This window comes from Peromyscus californicus, unplaced genomic scaffold (genome assembly GCF_007827085.1).
Source record: "Peromyscus californicus insignis strain IS unplaced genomic scaffold, ASM782708v3 Scaffold_2__1_contigs__length_46816999, whole genome shotgun sequence".
Taxonomy (NCBI): Eukaryota; Metazoa; Chordata; class Mammalia; order Rodentia; family Cricetidae; genus Peromyscus; species Peromyscus californicus.
The window spans coordinates 32,108,646-32,127,196 of NW_026294540.1; the positions used below are offsets into that span (position 1 = coordinate 32,108,646).

Here is an 18,551-nt window from a genome sequence, read left to right on the forward strand (position 1 = left end):
TCAAGGTCTATAAAAAACCGCAAACATTAAACATTAAAAAGCACCCAATCAATAAGTGTAGTAGTGAACTGACTAGTCAGTTCTCAAAAGAAGAAATACAAAATGGCCAATCAATATTTTAAAAGGTGTTCACCATCCTTCTCCTCTAGGGAAATGCAAATAAAACCTTCAATGAGATCCCACCTCAACCCAGTCAGAACAGCCATCACCAAGAAGGAGCAAAGAAAAAAACACAACCCAATAATAGATTCTAGTGAGGATGTACAGAAAGAGGAACCTTTATGATGTTGCCCAGGGGAATGTAAAATTACGCAACACTGTTGAAAAAAAAATCAAAGGTTCTCAAAAGCTAAAATTAGGTCAAGTGCAGGACCCAGGTAGACCACTCTCTTAGTCTGTACTGGAAAGCCTCTAAGTCAATGTACCACAGAGATGCCTATACATTGGTGCCTGCTGCTGCACTCCTCACAGGAGCAACGAAACTGGACCAGTTGAGATTTCTGCCGACAGATGAATGGATAACAGGAACATGGCACATATCCTCAATGGAATGTTTTCAAACATAACATGAAATTTTGACATTTGCACAAAATGGACAGGCACAAAATCATTAAGTTAAGAAAAATAAGCCAGGCTAAGAAAGAGAAGTATATATTTTTCTCATATGTAAAACTTAGGCTTAAAGGTGTGCATGCATGTGTGCGTGTGGTATATCTGTGTATAGGTCATGGAACTAGGAAGGGAAATCATTTGAGGGGAGGAAGGTTCCATAAAAACATAAGACAGACTCTCTACTGGTCCAGACGGACAGGAGGGCAGTTGGGGAAGAGGACAGTTAGAACAGCATACAATGACATGTACGGATGAAGACGCAAGGAGTTCCACTCGTACATTAACTTAAATAATCTAAGAAATTTTAATTTTCCTTTTTAAATACAAAGACCTGAGGCTGCAAGACAGAGGTAGGGCTACTTTCCAGATATAGCTACAGCTTAAACCTGCTTGGTCTCTAGCTCTACCCTCCCCACACTGAGCTTGGCGGCTAATTGAGTTCCTTGTACCCTTGTATCTGGCAGGTAGGCTGTCCATATTCACTGGGTTTCCTGCTGAGTAACAAGGTTCTGCTCACACCCACTCAACCACTGATGCTCCTTTTCCAGCCAAAGCTGAAGAAGCAGCTAGAAGGATTTTAACAGCATGACTTCTGGAAGCTCCTGATCTACACACCTACAGGAAATGCCTACACCAGCTGGATACAAACAATAGTTGTAAGGTGGGGCTGTCACCAAAAACAGCAAATGTGTCACATTAAAGTACTGCGTGCATTCCCATCCCAACTTGTTTTACTAAATGGGACTACTGTCACAAGTGGAATAATAGACACTCAAGTCAAAACATCTTCCAGACTAGCAAGTCCCGTTCTAACCACACACCAGATCTATCCCTTGACCCTCGACGCCCTGGGACTTGATCCAGCACTGCCAGCCTTTTGCCATTATGTCTTATAAGGCAAGGATTTCAACACATAACCTCATGATTGTAATTCAAGCCATCAATTACTTATATTCGTTGCTGTAGGTGGTGAGCTCACTGTCGTTGTGTGTCCACTTGAATTCCAGAGGCCAGCTCCCTTCAGCCAGGCAGGTGAGGACAAGGCGGTTCCCTTCTAGGTGGATCTGTGGCAGGCCTGGCTCTGTCTTGAAATACGGTGCAACATCATCTGAGATATTCAAAGAATAGAAAGAACGGAGAAAGAGTAATGAAGCCAAGATGAAAATAACCCAATCCAATCGATAAATCTACATAAACGATAAATCAATTATATGAACAGTTCTAATGCTCAACAGTAGAGATGAAGGATGTGTAGCCCAATTAAGTAGCAAACAATCCCTGATACACTAGGAAAAAGCAGCAGCCTAGGAGATACTTCAAAATGCCAAAGGGCCCATGAAATCATCACAAGTCCCTCCTCTTTAGAATTAATACCAGTTTATTAAAGCGACACAGCAGAACATCCCTGCTCATACAAGACATTGAATTCATTGTTTTTATTTATTTCATTATTTTTGTGTGTATGTGTAGTATCCATGCATGTGCACTTGTATTCCCATGTGTGAGGGCACACATGTGTGATGTTTGTCAGATGTCTTCCTCAATGGCTCTTCACCTTAGTTGCTGACATGGTCTCCTCTGTGAATTCACATGTCAGTGGCTCTGTTAATCTAACACACAGGTTTCTATGGAGACGGTCTGACTCCACCTACTGTGTGCTGGGACAAAGTAAGTGCCACTACTACCTAGGGTTTATGCCTTAGTTCCTGCCCAGCCTTCCCCCAATGACGGACTATGGTCAGGACCAGTAAGCCAAATAAACCTTCTTCCCCCAGTTGCTTTTGGTCACAGTGTTTTATCACAGCAATAATCTGTCTGTAGACTATCACTGGGGATGTGGCTCAGTGGTAGAACGCTTGCCTAGAACTCCCCAGCAAGGAGAAAATCCTATAGTTAAGGACTGGGGTATGGCTGAGTGGTAGAACATTTGCCTAAAAAATCCCCCCAGTAAGGGGCTGCAGCATGCCCTGCCTAGAATCCCCCAGTGAGAGGTTGGGTGTGGCTCAGTGGTAGAGTGCTTTCCTCACATGGACCAGTTCTGACTTCAAAGGAAGTACCACTACTACCTAGGGTTTATGCCTTTGTTCCTGCCCAGCCTTTCCCCGATGATGGACTATGGTCAGAACCAGTAAGCCAAATAAACCTCCTTCCCCAAGTTGCTTTTGGTCACAGTGTATCAGATGAGATCCTCATGGAAGCTGCATCTGGGTGTCTCTTCCAGTGTAGTTCCATTTTAACATTCTCTAGCATCTCTTAAGATTACTTCCATGTGAGGGGAGCAGGAGGGAAGGACAGCAGCAGTCCCAGATGATGTCCTTGACACTCCTCTACCTTCTACTTATGAGGGTCAGTAGTATTACCATACACCCAGCTACCTCTTGTCTAGAATCCCCCAGTGAGGGGCTGGCCACAATAAACAAACAAATGTGCATTGATCCTATGGAATAGACCCTGCAGCAGCATTGGGAATATGAAGAGAGAGTAAGACATTGTCACTTTCCCTTCTTTGGGTTGATGTAGATCTCATGCAGGAATATAAACAGCCAACTGTAGGGAGCTGTAATGAAACATGTCACTCAGTGTCAGGAGGAGCCACTAATCCAGGTCCTGTTGGGAGAGTCCCACCTGTTTTTGCTCTGAGCTGCTTTTTAAGTGCATCCTCGGGTTCTGATTGTCAACTGTGTGTCCAATTTCCCTTTCTGCTATGTACTTCAGCCCAAATCATCCACTCCTATGACCCAAACAGTGTAATAAAGCTGAATTGCAATAGATATAACTCTGATGCCTTGGGGTTCACTGAGCCGCAGGCTTTATTAATGGCCTGCCATTTGCTCTCTCTTTAACAATAGAAAAAGAAATGCCACTTCATAGGGTTCCAGTGTCCTACATGCATGCCTCATAAAAAATACATCTTTTTGAGAGAAAAAAAGCTTTAAGATACAAGCTCAAGAATGTGAATTTGTGACTACACCTGACAGAGCATCATCAATTTAACATATTATACAATGGCTTGGAATTTAAATGACACCGCAGTTCGATTCTTCACAGAATTCACAGGTAACTACACACACCTCTACTATGAACAAATTACTATGCTCGGTACTGCAATCAAGTAGGAAAATCCTTCATAAGGAATAGCTTTATACACTTGGCAAGCAAATATCTTGTGATCTAAATGGCCATAGAATGGTGGTTAGCCCAGAGACTGGCCATTTATTACAAGGAGAAGGGAAAAACACACATTGTCAAGGCCCTGGAATTTTAAGTATCTGAATTAAAATTATCACCACAAATATTTTAGCACAGCCAGCATGGAGAACAAGTTACCCCTCGAAGACTAGTGGTCTTTCCCACAGAAAAGCATACACTTGAACTTGAATTTAAAGAGGGCATGAAGGTAGCCAAACAGATTAGAAAGGGTATATATAACATGTTCACCCCATCACCATCTTAGAGCACTGTGGCCCCATAGCCATGGCAACTAACTGAAGGGACCAAGACAAGAGGTAGCTGGGTGTATGGTAATACTAACTGAGCTACTGACCCTCATAAGTAAAAGGTAGAGGAGTGTCAAAGACATTATCTGGGACTGTTGCTGTCCTTCCCTCCTGCTCCCCTCACAAGGAAGTAATCTTAAGAGATGCTAGAGAATGTTAAAATCGAACTACACTGGAAGAGACACCCGGATGCAGCTTCCATGAGGCTCTCATCTCCAATGGGGTGGGGTATTACGGGTATCTGGCTGTTTTGAGGTCACTCATGCTCTGAAAGCCCCATCAACTCACTGTGGAAAAAGAACTTTGATGTATCAATGGTGCCCTATCTATGGTGAACAGATGTTTGCTTATCTCCTCAAGAGAAGCTAATGCAACAGATGGATGGATCTCTATGCAGGGGTGCACAGATCCCCACAAAAGTATGTGACCCTTTTGTAGTTTACATGGGCAGAAAAATGCCTGCAAAAATACACCAGGAAAAGAAAATGAGTGAATTACCTAAGAGATATTCATGAGACTCTCACCTGAGGAAATACCAGTGGTCCATCCACTGCTCTTTAGGAGGATGGAAACATCCCAAATATACCCACTAGACCCTCCCTCTCCCCCGAGAAAATGTGCTGAGTGTATGACTACTTCTGTATGCTGATAATAAGCTCACTAAGCCCCTGTTCCTGGGATGAAGAACCATGGAAAACCATGAAATTTCCATTTTCACATACTTTTAAATAGAACGTAAATCATTTATGAAACAGAGAGTCTCATTTGTCTGGATGACACAGATTTAAGGTCCATTCAAAGGAGAGGACCAGACTTAATGTTCTCTCAAATCAACATCATAATTTTATGACGTCCAAGTCACTTCCCCAAATGGACTTTTAAGGTTTTTAGATAAATGCAAATGGATTTAACTTTACCTGTCCAATGCAAAGATAATCTTCTCATCTAGAAAGGGACTATGACCGTATGACAGTAGAAATAGTTGCCATGGTGAGGACATGGGTACAAGAAGCCAAGGCTGAGACTTGTCTTGTGGCTCCACTTCCTGCACACAGACAGGGCATCTTCCTGGGTGTTTTAATTATGCACTCCACTACAGAAAATGTAAAAGCTATCAGAAACCTTTAAGGGCAGAACGGATAGGAAACAACCACTGAGTACTAATAGCATCACTTGTCCAGCTATTCACATAACTGTTTCTGAGAATCCAGCTAAGACTGGGCCTTCCTTATTACTTTTTTTTATCTATCATCCCTGTGTATGTGGATGGTGTGTGGGTGTGCGTGTGCCATAGCAGTTCAGAAAACAACTTTGTGGAGTCAGTTCTCTCCTTGCAGTTTTACATGGGGCCTGGGGAGCAAATACAGGTAGGTATTCAGGCTTGCACACCATGTGCTTTTTACCGGCTGAGCCATCTCATGAGCCCTCCATCTTTGTGGGGGAAGGGAAGAATCTTGCTGATTAGGCAAGACTGGCTGGCCAGGGAGCTCCAGGAACCCTCCTGTCTTCCCTTTCTTCAGCAATGGGGTCACTAATACACCATCATGCCCAGCTTTTACGTGGATGTTGCAGATCGTATTCCAGTCCTCATGCTTGTGCAGCAGGCACGTTACACACTGAGCCATCCTCTGGCCCTGCTTCTCCATTTTAAAGACTTAATTAATGAAGAATGACAGTCAACTTCTACTTAGCAAAGAAAGCAACCATGCCACAAACCAGGGAAGTCCCAGGCAGGCAAACCCCACCTGTTCCGGTACAGTGAGATGGAGTTTATGAAGCACCTGCAATCAGCTCCATCAATCAGCAGGGGTCCGGCAGGAAGGACCCTGATCATGGCATGAATGGGCAATCAGACTAAGCAGGACCTTTCATTACTGAATTCCACTCTGCCACAGCAAAATTCCCCAGGGCAACCAACCGTTCCATTAAACCACTAATCTTCCTTTAAAGGTTTCTTTATATCAAATCCCAACATTTTCATGCCCCGAGCTTATGAATTTGCCACTCACAGAAAATTTTACTTTTTTTTCAAATTCCAGAGAGAAACAAAAGCATGGGGCGTAATGGATCACCTCTGAAGTAGGCTGGAGAGCGTGGGTAGAAGATCCTGTTCTGGTGGACTCAGCCATTGCCAGCTCTGCTGCCAGCAGTGCATTAGGCACACACAGGGAGGCCAAGAGTTTAATCTCACCAAATAACATGCTTTCCTCATAACAGGAATATTCATATTTTTAAAGAAAATAATTATACATTTAAAACATGCTCCTGAGGTAAAACCTAAATGTATTACTAAGTAATTTTGTACTGTGGTTAAGTCCACAGATACACAAGGTCACAGTGTGATTGCTGTAAGTAGACCCTGATGTTTGAGGAACAAAATCCATACGCCTGAGGACGAGGCAATTCAAATGCACTTCCTGTGACCACCTTTGTGGGTAGAGGTAGCCCCGGAGGAGAAGAGAAGAATCAGTGTTGCACAATGATCAAACTAGGTAATTATCACACCATAAAGATCTAGCAGCTGAGTGGGACAAGAGAGGCAATGGGTTGACCAGGATCAGATATATTATATGCATATAATTAACCTAAGTACTAAAACAAAAACATAGAAACAGAACTGGTCCTACATCACAGCTAATTCCCAGGCTCCATGCTCTTAGATAATCATGAATACTTACATTTTGGGGAGAAGAGACAAGCAAATGTAGTTGTAGCACAAATCTTAATAGGTCTTATTAATAAAAACAAACCTGGGACCAGGTATTGGGGTGAACGCTGAAGATCAGAGAAAGAGAACCAGCCACAGCCACCTCGCCTCGCCAGTTCCTCAGCTGATCCTGTTTCCTCAAAATGGAAGCCTCTGAGTCCTCATCCAGAATGAATCTCAGCTGAACTGCTGCTAGAAGCCTAAAAACTTAACCAGCTCTAGTTCCTGGTCCTCATGCTTTAAATACCTTTCTGCTTCCTGCCATCACTTCCTGGGAATAAAGGCATGAGTCATCATGCCTGGCTGTTTCCAGTGTGGCCTTGAACTCACAGAAATCCAGACAGATCTCTGCCTTTGGAATGCTAGGATTAAAGGTGTGTGTGCCATAATTTTCTGGCCTCTATATCTACTGGCTGTTCTGTTCTCTGACCCCAGATAAGTTTACTAGGATGCACAACATCACCACATGGGGTCGCTCCTTTGATTATATTATTTAGATCAGGAAAATCATCCAATGTCTGCCTATGTCAGTTTCTTTATTTCCACTTGCACTTGAAAAATAATAAGAATCAGAAAGTTCTAAGGCAACAAACAAACAAACAAACAAACAAACAAAAACCAGAAGCAGTATCTACTACTGAACACACAAACACAAACATCCTCAAAAGAAATCATCCAGCCGGGTAGTGGTGGCACATACCTTTCATCCCAGTACTCAGTGAGGCAGAGGCAGGAGGATCTCTGTGAGTTCAAGGACAGCCTGGTCTACAGACTGAGTTCCAGGACAGCACCAAAGCTACACAGATAAACCCTGTCTCGAAACAAAACAAAACAAAAAAACAACCAAACAACAACAAGAAAAGGACCATCCAAGCTGGGCGTGGTGTCACACATCTGTAATCCCATCACTAAGGAAACTTCGAAGGTCATGACTGTAAGGCCAGCCAGCACTACATGGCAAGATCATGTCTTAAAAAACAAACAAAACCCCCAAATAAAACATAAACCCCTAAAGCAATGTATTCTGATGACTTCAAAACAGAAGAATAAGGTATGCTTTTCAAGTTGCTGTCTGATAAGCATATCCAATGGGGTGCAACCACAAGGTGAGGCTAGCTCATGGTATGCCCCTCTGTTGGTACCCTGTGGTGTTTCTAACCACCATGAGAAGGCCCCATGGGCCATCCCAGCTCGACACAGAAGCAGAGACCAAACTCCTGAAAGCTCACTATTGTTCCAGTTACAAGGCTACAAACACTTTCATTCCCAAGCATGACTGAGTATCCTGGCTGCTAGGAGCTGGGGATGTAGCTGGCTCCAAGCCAATGAGCTCACAGTCTAGAAAGGAGGCTAGCAAACAAGCCAAGAACATCCCAGGAGACAGCTGAGGTATGGAGCTGGTGCTGAGCTCAGCAGGGAACACAGCTGAGGTCCTCCCCACGCCAAGGTCTTAGCATCCCAGGAAGTAGAACCCGGAGGGGTACAGACACCAGGGGAACTAGCAGGCTCAGTCACAGAGAGCTGTGGCTCAGTGAGCTCTCTGATGACAGGTGTGTGGCATTGCTTGCTACTTACTTAGCTACATAGTGGCTTCCAACAGCTCTTGAAGGCTTTTAAAAGAACTTTTTTCTGTGTCACCCTTAGTGATAAATGAGAATTTTGTGCCTAGAGTGTTAGGGGAGGCTGCCACACCCCCCTTTCCGTGTGTGTGTGTGTGTGTGTGTGTGTGTGTGTGTGTGTGTGTGTGTGTGTGTGTGTACGTTCATGTGGAGGGCAGACATCTACACTGAGTGTCTTCCTCAATCATTTTCCATCTTACTTTTGGAGGCAGTGTCTCTCAGTATACCAGGAGCTCAGATTCGACTTGTCTGACTGGCCAGCATTAGCGCCAAGGACCCTCAGATCTCTGCCTACTCTATGCTGGGATTACAGGTACATTACCCTGCACCTGGCCTTTTAAATGGGCACTGGGAATCCAAGCACAGGCCCTCTTACTGACATGCTAATTCACACTTTCTTGACCCATCTATCTCCTCAGCGCTTAACAAATGAGAATTTCTCTGACAAGTGCTTCTAGATCCTAACTAAGAAACAGACCTGGGAGCCAACTTGCTGGTTGCTTGTGTTTGATTCATCTGTGATATATGAGCAGTGTTACAGGGCACCTCTAGAGAGACCCAGAGGACATCCCAGAACACAAGGCAGTGACTGCCAAGTCTGGTTTGGGATAAACCTGGGGACTTGGGCACCAGGGATCCAGAGCATATTGTAAGATCCAATAGCAGGCAGACTAGACTGTCCACCCTTCTCCCATTACTCTGCCCTCCTCTATTTTCTGAGGGGACATAAACAGAAGGGACAAGCTGCAGGTCAAAGCTGTATTGCAGGCTGAGGGGAGAGCTCCTCTGGAAAAGGCTGCAAGCACAGGGACCTGAATTCCACATGCAGTCCCACATCTGAAAAGCCATATGCAAAGGTAACTTTCCACAGCTGGTAAAGACGGAGCTAGGAGGCAGCCCCAGCCAGTCTGGCTCCAGAGCTGGCATGCTCAGACACTGTACTAACAATGAGGTGCTTCAGAATCTTGGAGATGGAGACTCTACAGGAAAGCCAGTGTGCATTATCGACAGGAATATTATCGGTTCTTACATTAAACAGCCCCAGCAGAAACCAGGACCAACGAGAATGAGGAGCCTCAGACTCCCACTTTTTCTCAAGAGGAATTTGGGGTTAGGGAGGTGGCTTAGTCAGTAAACTGACTACTGGGCAAATATGAGGAAGAAGTGTGGATCCCCAGAACCCATGTAAAAGAGCCTGGCATGACGTTACACAAATGTCCTGCACCAAGAAGATGGAGTCGGGAATCCCTGGGGCTTGCTGTTTGGCCAGCCTAGACCAACTGATGAGCTCCATGATAGTGAGGGACCCAGTCTCAAAAAACAAGGTGGGTACCTATTGAGGTACTGGCAGATGAGCATGCCCTCCAGCCTCTACATATGCATACATGTGCTTGCACACATAGACCTGCACACACACAAAAGCTCACACTGAATGTCCCTAGATCTCTCTATAATGTTTCCATATATAGATGTTTCCAAGCTTGGTGCTCAGAAGTTTGTTTAACAAACGTGGCACTTCCTCATGGCTGGACCACAGCATCTTCTGGATACTTGGATCTGAATGTGAGCATGGGGAACATAGGAGCCTCGCTGAGATTTCTAGCGCACAGAACTACAAACAGCTTGCTGAGGCATCCAGCTGCTGGGGAAGTCAAGCTGATGATCTGCATTTTCTGAAATCAATGTGAATTAATGGCATATTTAAAGAACTCATGGGGTGAACCTAACCCTTCCAATATTTCCCCCTAAGAAACTTCTCAAGCTTTTGGTGAGATGAATCCAGAGCTGAAGCTGATGGGGGAACATAAACGGGGTATTTATGTACCACATTCATGCTGCACTGCGCTAATCTATTTCAGCATATAAATTAATAACAGGAAGAGACAGTGGAGCAGAAGCAATTCCCCATTCCTCCAAGCTGAAATAAGCTTCCAGCTTTTCCAGTATTTTATACTTCAAAGTAGAAGTGTGTTATATTGTCATTTCTACCGTTTGTAGTGAGAAAGTACGACCCAAAACAAAGAGTAAACAAGAATAAAGTTATCAGAAATAGCCAGCATTTCTTCCAAAGAGTCTTTCACGTAAACCTAAAGGTCCAATTATGATTAAATATAAAGCCAAAAGGTCCAAGAAAAGAAACCAGCTATGATTTACCTTCTTCGATTGGATGTTTGCCTGTGAGTGTATGATGTGTATTTAGTCACATGAACTCTGGGGCTCAAAAGTAGCTAACAGGTAGATTTTCTCAGACCAGGATAAAGACATATGAAAGCAATTCCCCAGGACTTCGGTTCTGCCAGAAGAAGCAGAGACTAAAGTAAGGGAACAAGCGTGACTTGGTCAAGGAGAAGTGTTCCCACATCATGGCTGCTGATGGCAAGACTCTGCAAAGCTGAATTTGATCTCAGTTCTTCCACTCGGGAGCTCTGGGCTCTTGAGTGACCCACTGATCCTCCTATGCTGAATGCTTTTCAGTCCACAAAATACAAAACCCAACTTCATTAAGAGCAGCGAACCTTTTAGCTTCCAGATCCCACTGTAATTTCCATAGAAAATCATGGGGTGGCCTTAAAGTCTCACTCGAGTGAGTTATTTACTTGCACATTTGTGGTTTTTAGAATATGAAGTGCTGAGCATTCATGGTGCTTATTCACTCATTCAAAAACAGTAGCACCACAGTCGTTAAAGGGTTACACAGAAGGTGTGCTTGTGGAAAATTTATTACCCCTAGACAAAGAATGTGAAAAGTGGCATCTGCTCAGGTATTTTCAGCATATCTCAATAAAAGACATTAGATGCTCGCATATCCTCTGTGGTGAGGCTCTGTAAGACATTGCTTCATTTGAAGGATGTGAGTAAAACACAGACTGAAGATCTGCAATTGGAAAAGGGCACCCATGTTGACACTGGAACCCAACGAACACGGGTCAGTCCCTGGACACCTCTCCAGTGAACCACCACCAAGGAGGTGTCGAGATGCTGTTACATTAGAATCCTTCCATCCTGCTTGTCCCCTAACCTTCTACACTCTCGACCTTGTTGGTTCACTGCATTTCTCAGTCTTCCAAATGTTAACACGTGTCATTAGACAGTGTAAGAAATACCACGTTAATACAGCTCCTACCTTATTGAGTCTTTAAATAATGAGAAATGTCAGGTTCATAGTGGCACAGTCGAGAATTCAGAAATTCTCACATTTTTTTTTTTACTTAGGAGCTCAGATTTTATCGTGAGCCACAAATACTGTCAGAGGCCTCCCCATTCCCAATGAAATGGGCTTATTTTTATTCATTTTTTTTTTTTAAAAAGGTGCTAAACACAGAAGTCTGAATTAGCATGGTCTGTCTGTCAGTTATAACTTCAAGTGAAAATGAAGAGTTCCAAGAAAAGAGCAAGCTGGCTTGGCTGCCAGCTCAGATAACTCCCAAGGACTTCTTGCCTCAAAGCAACCCTCATATATTTGCATGCAGCAGAAGGACTTTATACGTAATTCACCATTGAACAAAGGATATTAAAAAGACATCTATCAGAGTCAAAATTTAATGCAATTAATGATTTTTACTACTCCGTCAAGGATACCCTTAAGAGAGAGAGAATTATTTTTTTTTAAATCTTGTTTGAAAAGGAAGAAACATAAGCCAACTGGAATCTGGCTCTGCTGGCTGTCTTGAGCTACCTGTTCAACTGCCAAACATTTCCTCATGATTGCTTTTGCTTCATCCATGAAGTCTCAACGCAGGGAAGAAAGCAAATGGTCTCTGTGTATTACCAGGGAAGACTTTTAACTTCTTTACATTTCCCTGGCAAAGGTTCTCAGGGCCACCAGAGACCCTTGGTCTTTTAGACCATGGCAGGAGAAGAGGGACATGGAGAGAGGTACCAAGACTAACATCTGAGAAGACACTTAGCAAAGAAAGACAGGGAACCCCCTCCCATCCAGGCTACAGATATAAACAGAGCATGTGGGGGGGAGGGGGAAGCCTGCCATATACAAGTTCCAGAAGGCAGCGCCTAAGTCTCCTGGCTCAGTGTTTCCAAGCTCAGGCCTTCCCTAGTCTGCTGCTGTCCTCAGGAGCATCCTCCTTTTTTAAATAAACTGTCTCTATTTCCATTACTAACCACCTGTCCCTGGTGTACTTCTTTGTACCAGGGTCTCTGATCCACGCAGATAACAGGAACACACTCTGGGAACTGCACTTTATCACGGGATTAAGTCAGTAAATTGTTCACAAAGCATTCGACCGCCAGTGGAAGAAGATCTACCTGCTAGTGTCCATTAGAGCAGGGTTCCAAGGAACAAAACTGTGTCCTCCTATGGAATGCTGAATCTTGAACTTTATCCAGAACACATTTACTTCTGGCTTTCTAAATAACACACATAAATCAGACTACAGTCTTTTGTGTCAATAACTATTAAGTGAGAGAAGTTGTTCCATTTAAAGAAAAACAGGTGTTCCTATTTTCAATTACCCCAGAATTCCAGAGAAGCCTAAATATTGATTTGATTATTTATTCTTTCACTCAACAAATATTTATTAAAGACCTACTAGAATGCCTATGAGACGGGAATGCAGATGTAAACTTAAAAACAGAACAGAATAAGAATTCACACCTTTGTGAACTTGTCTTCTAGTGCTGGCGATAAACAGTGAACAAGTAAGGAAAATATATAGGACAGTCTGTCTGGTGAAAGATTATATCTCTTTTGTACAAATTACTTCATATGTAGCTGATAAATAGGGAGCCGATATGGGTATGAAGCAGAAAGTCACACTGATTTATGCATCATTTCCCCCCAGAATATTAATGCTACAACATTTGCACGGACAAATTTTATCATTTATTAAAGAGTGAGCCTTAGAATTAGGGACACAACCAGTCACAATAGCAGCAGCAGCCACTGCCTGTCTTAAAAGCAAGAATAATAAAACTGTGTGCTGGTTTTCTGGGGTGGTAGCAGCTGGTTTGCCTGCTGTGGGAACTATAGAACTTTCCACTGCATCATACTATGGAGAGGTGCTGGGACTGGGGGTAGACGGATAAGCCAGAAGGCTTTCTTCTTCTTCATAATTAAAACAGAAAACCAATAAGAAACTTACTTGGACTCATTTTTTTTTTTTTTTTTTTTTTTTTTTTTGGTTTTTCGAGACAGGGTTTCTCTGTGTAGCTTTGCGCCTTTCCTGGAACTTGCTTTGGAGACCAGGCTGGCCTTGAACTCACAGAGATCCGCCTGCCTCTGCCTCCCGAGTGCTGGGATTAAAGGCGTGCGCCACCACCGCCCGGCCTCATTTTTTTTTTTTAATCAGTGTCTTGACTGGAAACTTCCACAGGGTTTCTGTTTTTGTGTGTGTTCATGTATGTGCATGCGTGCATGTGTGCATGTGTGTGTAGACCAGATGTCAACCTCAGATGTCCTTTCCCATGTACTGTCCACCTTGATTTTTGAAACAGGATTTCTCCCTGCCTGGAACTCACACATAAAGCAGGCTTGGCTGGCTGGTCAGTAAACCCCAGGGAACCATATTTCCTATGTCGCCTCACTGCTGGGATCACAAGCATGGAGGCCGGGCTCTACAACACGAGTTCTAAGACTCAAACTCAGTTCTTAAAGCTTGTATGGCAAAGACTTTATGAAGGAAGCCCTTCCCAGCCCAAGTTCCATAGGTTTTGAATAGCTTGCCCAATAGAATTTCTCCCATAAGTCATATAATGTTAATGTATAATTAATTATATAGCATATGGAATTACGGTGAACATATATGGGAGAATAAGAGAAACACCTGCATATAATATAGTAATATTCTAAAGAGAAAATATGAGAAGAGAGGGGAAGGGATTCGGGGGAATCTTAAATGATGGAGGTAAGACGGCTTCCCTGAGGATTGACATCTGGGTAAAGCACAGAACAGCTGATAAAGCCGAACTCGAAATCAGTGCTTCTGCAGTGGCAGAGCCCTGCAAGGTCCCCGGGGCAGGTGTGCATCCAGACACTGTAGGAAACTAACTCAGGTGAGGGGAGCAAATGGCTGGGGGAGGAGAGAGGCTTCAAAGCCAAGAACAAGCGGCCACTGGGACTCAAGAGTTTACAACTGACATTGGAAGCCAACACGCACTCCATGCCATGTACAGATAGACGGTCAACACCCAGTCAGATTCATGCACAAAACAATCAACACCTGGAATGGCACAATCTCAAATCATTAGCTATACACAGAAAAATCTTTGATTTAAAAAACAAAGTTTTGCAAAGATACGAAGCACACAAATGAAATAACATTGAAAACAATTTAAACAAGTTGTTATGAGATAAGCCTGCAACCTCAGCATGCTGAGAGGCTAAGGTACAGGAGGACTGCAAAATTGAGACCAGCCTGGGCTGAGATCCTACCTTGATTAATTAATAATAAATAGCTAAGCAATTTAAAATGTCCTATCCTTAACTCTGTGGTTGTTTTTTTTTAGTCAAAAACAAAAAAACTTAAAGATTTACAAAAGTTCTGACATAATTTTACTTTGAAATATTGTTATGTTTTAAATCACTTGGTAAGCTAAGCTCAATTTGCATAATAATTCCTAGTGAAAATTATTCTGCAAGAGAAAAGGAAATTAATCAGTGGATGGCACTCCCAAGTAAGATGGGCAAACGTCTTATCCGAACACACTACAGCCTCAGTGCGTCAGCGCTCCAAGTACTGGGACTATGTGCCTGGTTTTCTTCCCAGGTAGGACAGGATGGGAGCAGCTGACATGCAGACATGGGAAGGTCTTGAGTGGACAAGCTGGGGCTCAGAGCTGCTCACCCAAGCCAGAGGACAGTTTTGTTTGTTTGTTTGTGTGTTTGTTTTCTCAAAAATTTCCCTTTAATAAAACGTTATTTACTTAAAGCATAAAACAATCCTACGGATGGTTTGTCTGGTTCCTGAAAGACACAATGCCCAAAACCCCTTCTGGCTTATTTAACTAGACCTTCCAAGGACAACACAAGACAGAAAGAATGAAGAAATTACTACATAAATATAAATATATTTTTCTTCTTTTCCTTCACATTTTCAGGTGTTCATAGACAATTTATCAAGACATACTATATCCTGGTCTGAAAAAAAGAAAAAAGAAAGAAAAAAGAAAAGCCTCCCAAAATGAAAAGATCTGAGCTCATAGATATGCTCTGACTATAACTAATTCAGACTAGTAATAAATATGAAAAAGACTACAAGAAAATTCCCAAATACCAAGAAACTAAACAATATAGGCTTTGGCAGGGGGTGGGGGGGTGGGGAGATGAGTAAAAAAATCTGACAGGAAATAAAAAATATACTGAATTCATTAAAATGCAATATGTCAAAAAATAATGGGGGACGCAGCTAAGGTAGCATAGACAGGAGAATCAATAGCACACAAAAAGCTTACGTTACAAAAATGGGGAAATAAAACCAAATCAACAGCCTAACTTTCTACATCAAAAATGAAAATAAACCCAAAGCAAGATTCAACAGACCCAAAACACTGGCTCATCAGAGGGCTGCAGAGACAGAACTGAACCACCAAGTAAGACCCAAAGTGGAAACAAGGCAAGAGGCTCAGCAAGGGAGGAGGCCGGTGTCACTCAAGACCCTGTGGCCAGCAGGAGCCTACAGAAAACTTCCAGCTCATAAAGTTGACATCTCAGACAACAGGAAATAATTCCTAGTCTACAGTAAACATACAATTCATGGAAAATGGACCAGCCGGGGGAGTTCTGTAACAGGCAAAGAAATGAAGTCCTTTCTCAAAACCTTCTGAATCTATCTACAGAGGGCACTGTGGGTTCCCTAGAGGTTTCTACTACCAAAAGAGTTAGCATTGAACTGTGGGATCTTATCCAGAAAGAGGACAGGAAGGCAGGTGTCCTAGATCATTCTAGAGTGTCACACCACCTGCTCTAAAATCCTGACCAAGGCAATTTAAGAAATCATCTAGCTAAATAGTGCTTATGAACTTAGATACAAAAACCTTCAACCAAAAGACTAATAAGTTGGAGCTGGCACAGTGGGTAAAGGTACTTGCCACCAAGTACAAGTCGGCCAAGCTGAATTGGACCCCAAGGATCCATGTGGTAGAAGAACTAATCTCACCTTTTCCTTTGTCCTCTGACCTCTACACATACACACTGTGGCACACTGAAGACTTTGGAAATTGTCTTATGCTTGCTTTGGCAGCACACACACTAAAATCACAATGAAAAAGATGGCCTCTTAACAAGAATGAGACATAAATAAGTGAAGCATTCCATATTGTGCTAAAATGATCAAAACACATATGAAAATCTCAAAGAATTAATAAAAATATTTTTAAATATAATAAGGTTACCTTTAGTTTAAAAAATAGGGTTATTTTAAAAAATATATTGACTAACAGAATCCATCCAGTACTGTACCAAAAATGGTATTTCAAGTATGCAAGGCTGGTTCAATATAAAAATTACCTGTTGAATGAACGGGATAAAAGCATCATTTATCTATTAAATGAAGCAGAAAGAAACTGACACAATTCAACCTTCATGATTTTAAAAAGACAAAGAAGCCGGGTGTTGGTGGCGCACACCTTTAATCCCAGCACTGGGAGGCAGAGCCGGGCGGATCTCTGTGAGTTCAAGGCCAGCCTGGTCTACCAAGAGTTCCAGGAAAGGCGCAAAGCTACACAGAGAAACCCTGTCTCGAAAAACCAATAAATAAATAAATGACAAAGAATCCTCACCAACTGGGAACAACAGGGAATGTCCTTAATGTCATGGAGAACACTGAAAAACCCTACATCTAATCAGTGTTCAAACCTGGATGTCTCGTTCCCTGAACTCGGTAGTCATTCAAGAATGTCAGCTCTGATCCTTGTATTACAGAAAGTCCTGTCCATGGGAAAACAGAAGAGAAGTGTAAATAAAAGACATATTTCAGAAGGAGGAGATAAAACCTATTTATAGATGACTCTGGGTTCTATATAGGAGATCCCACAGAAGCTGGAGCACTTAGCCCCCCGCCCCCTGAACTAGCACACAGATCTGAGGGGCCTGCAGTGCAGGGATCAGCACCATCAAGGGCACCAATATAAACAATGAGCATGCTGAAGACAAGAGACATGCAAACCCACAAATAAACCCCCAATAAGGGAGTACTTAATTTTAAAACTATGACTTGCTGCAAATTATAAAACGCTGATTTCAGAAATCCATAAAGGGGAAAAGGGGCTGAAAAGATGGCTCAGCTGTTAAGAGCACTTTCTGTTCTTACAGAGGAACCAAATTTGTTTCCTAGCACTCATATAGAGCAGCTCACAACTACCTGTGACTCTAATTCCCGGGGAATTTGACACCCTCTTCTGGCCTACACAAGCACCTACACACACACACACACACACACACACACACACACACACACACACACACAATACAAAATGAAATAAATCGTTTAAAAAAGAAATTTAACTCTCAGGCAGTAGGGACAGGCAGATCTCTGAATTTGAGGCCAGCCTGGTCTATAGAGCGAGTTCCAGGACAGCCAGGGCTAAATAGAGAAACCTTGTCTTGAAACCCTATCCCTCCCAAAAAACAAAACAAAACAAAACAAACAACAACAACAACAAAAAACCAATTTAAAGTAAATCTAAATACACAGGAAGACATTCGTGTTCACAGACTAAACGAGTAGATACAGTAAAGTTGTCAAGTCTGTACAACTACACCATAAAAGTTAACAGAATCCTGTTAAAACACCAGCAAGAATTTCCATTGATATGCACAAGGTTATTCTAAAATTTATACGGAAAGGCAAAGGAACTAGACTATCTAAGACAATTTTGAAAAGGAATAAAATGGGAGAAAATTGCTCCTCCTGATGTGAAGGCTTATTCTACCGCCACAGTAATAAAGCTGGTCTGGTACTGACAGAGGGGTCAAAGAAATAGATTGGGGGGCACAGGAAAGGCCAGACACAAGACAGACAGCCAAGTGACTTCTGACAAGGGTGAAAAGCCCACTCAGGGGAGGAAGGACAGCCTCTAAAATGAAAGCCATTAGAACCAACTTAGAAACTCCGAAGGCAAAAGAACAAAAGTCTTTCTAATCTTCATATGGCACGCAATATC

General features: G+C 42.7%; 1 protein-coding gene across 2 annotated transcripts in view; it reads right to left on the bottom strand.

Moving 5' to 3' along the window:
- The window catches only part of Sdk1 (sidekick cell adhesion molecule 1), a 970,126-nt gene that overhangs the window by 630,461 nt on the left and 321,114 nt on the right, over window positions 1–18,551 (bottom strand). The window contains exon 2 of one of the 2 annotated variants that reach the window (XM_052754191.1): window positions 1,561–1,720. In XM_052754191.1, coding sequence (XP_052610151.1) covers window positions 1,561–1,720 — 160 coding nt within the window. Of the gene's footprint in view, window positions 1–1,560; window positions 1,721–18,551 lie in introns of those variants that run through there. The other variant, XM_052754192.1, reaches the window with a different exon arrangement.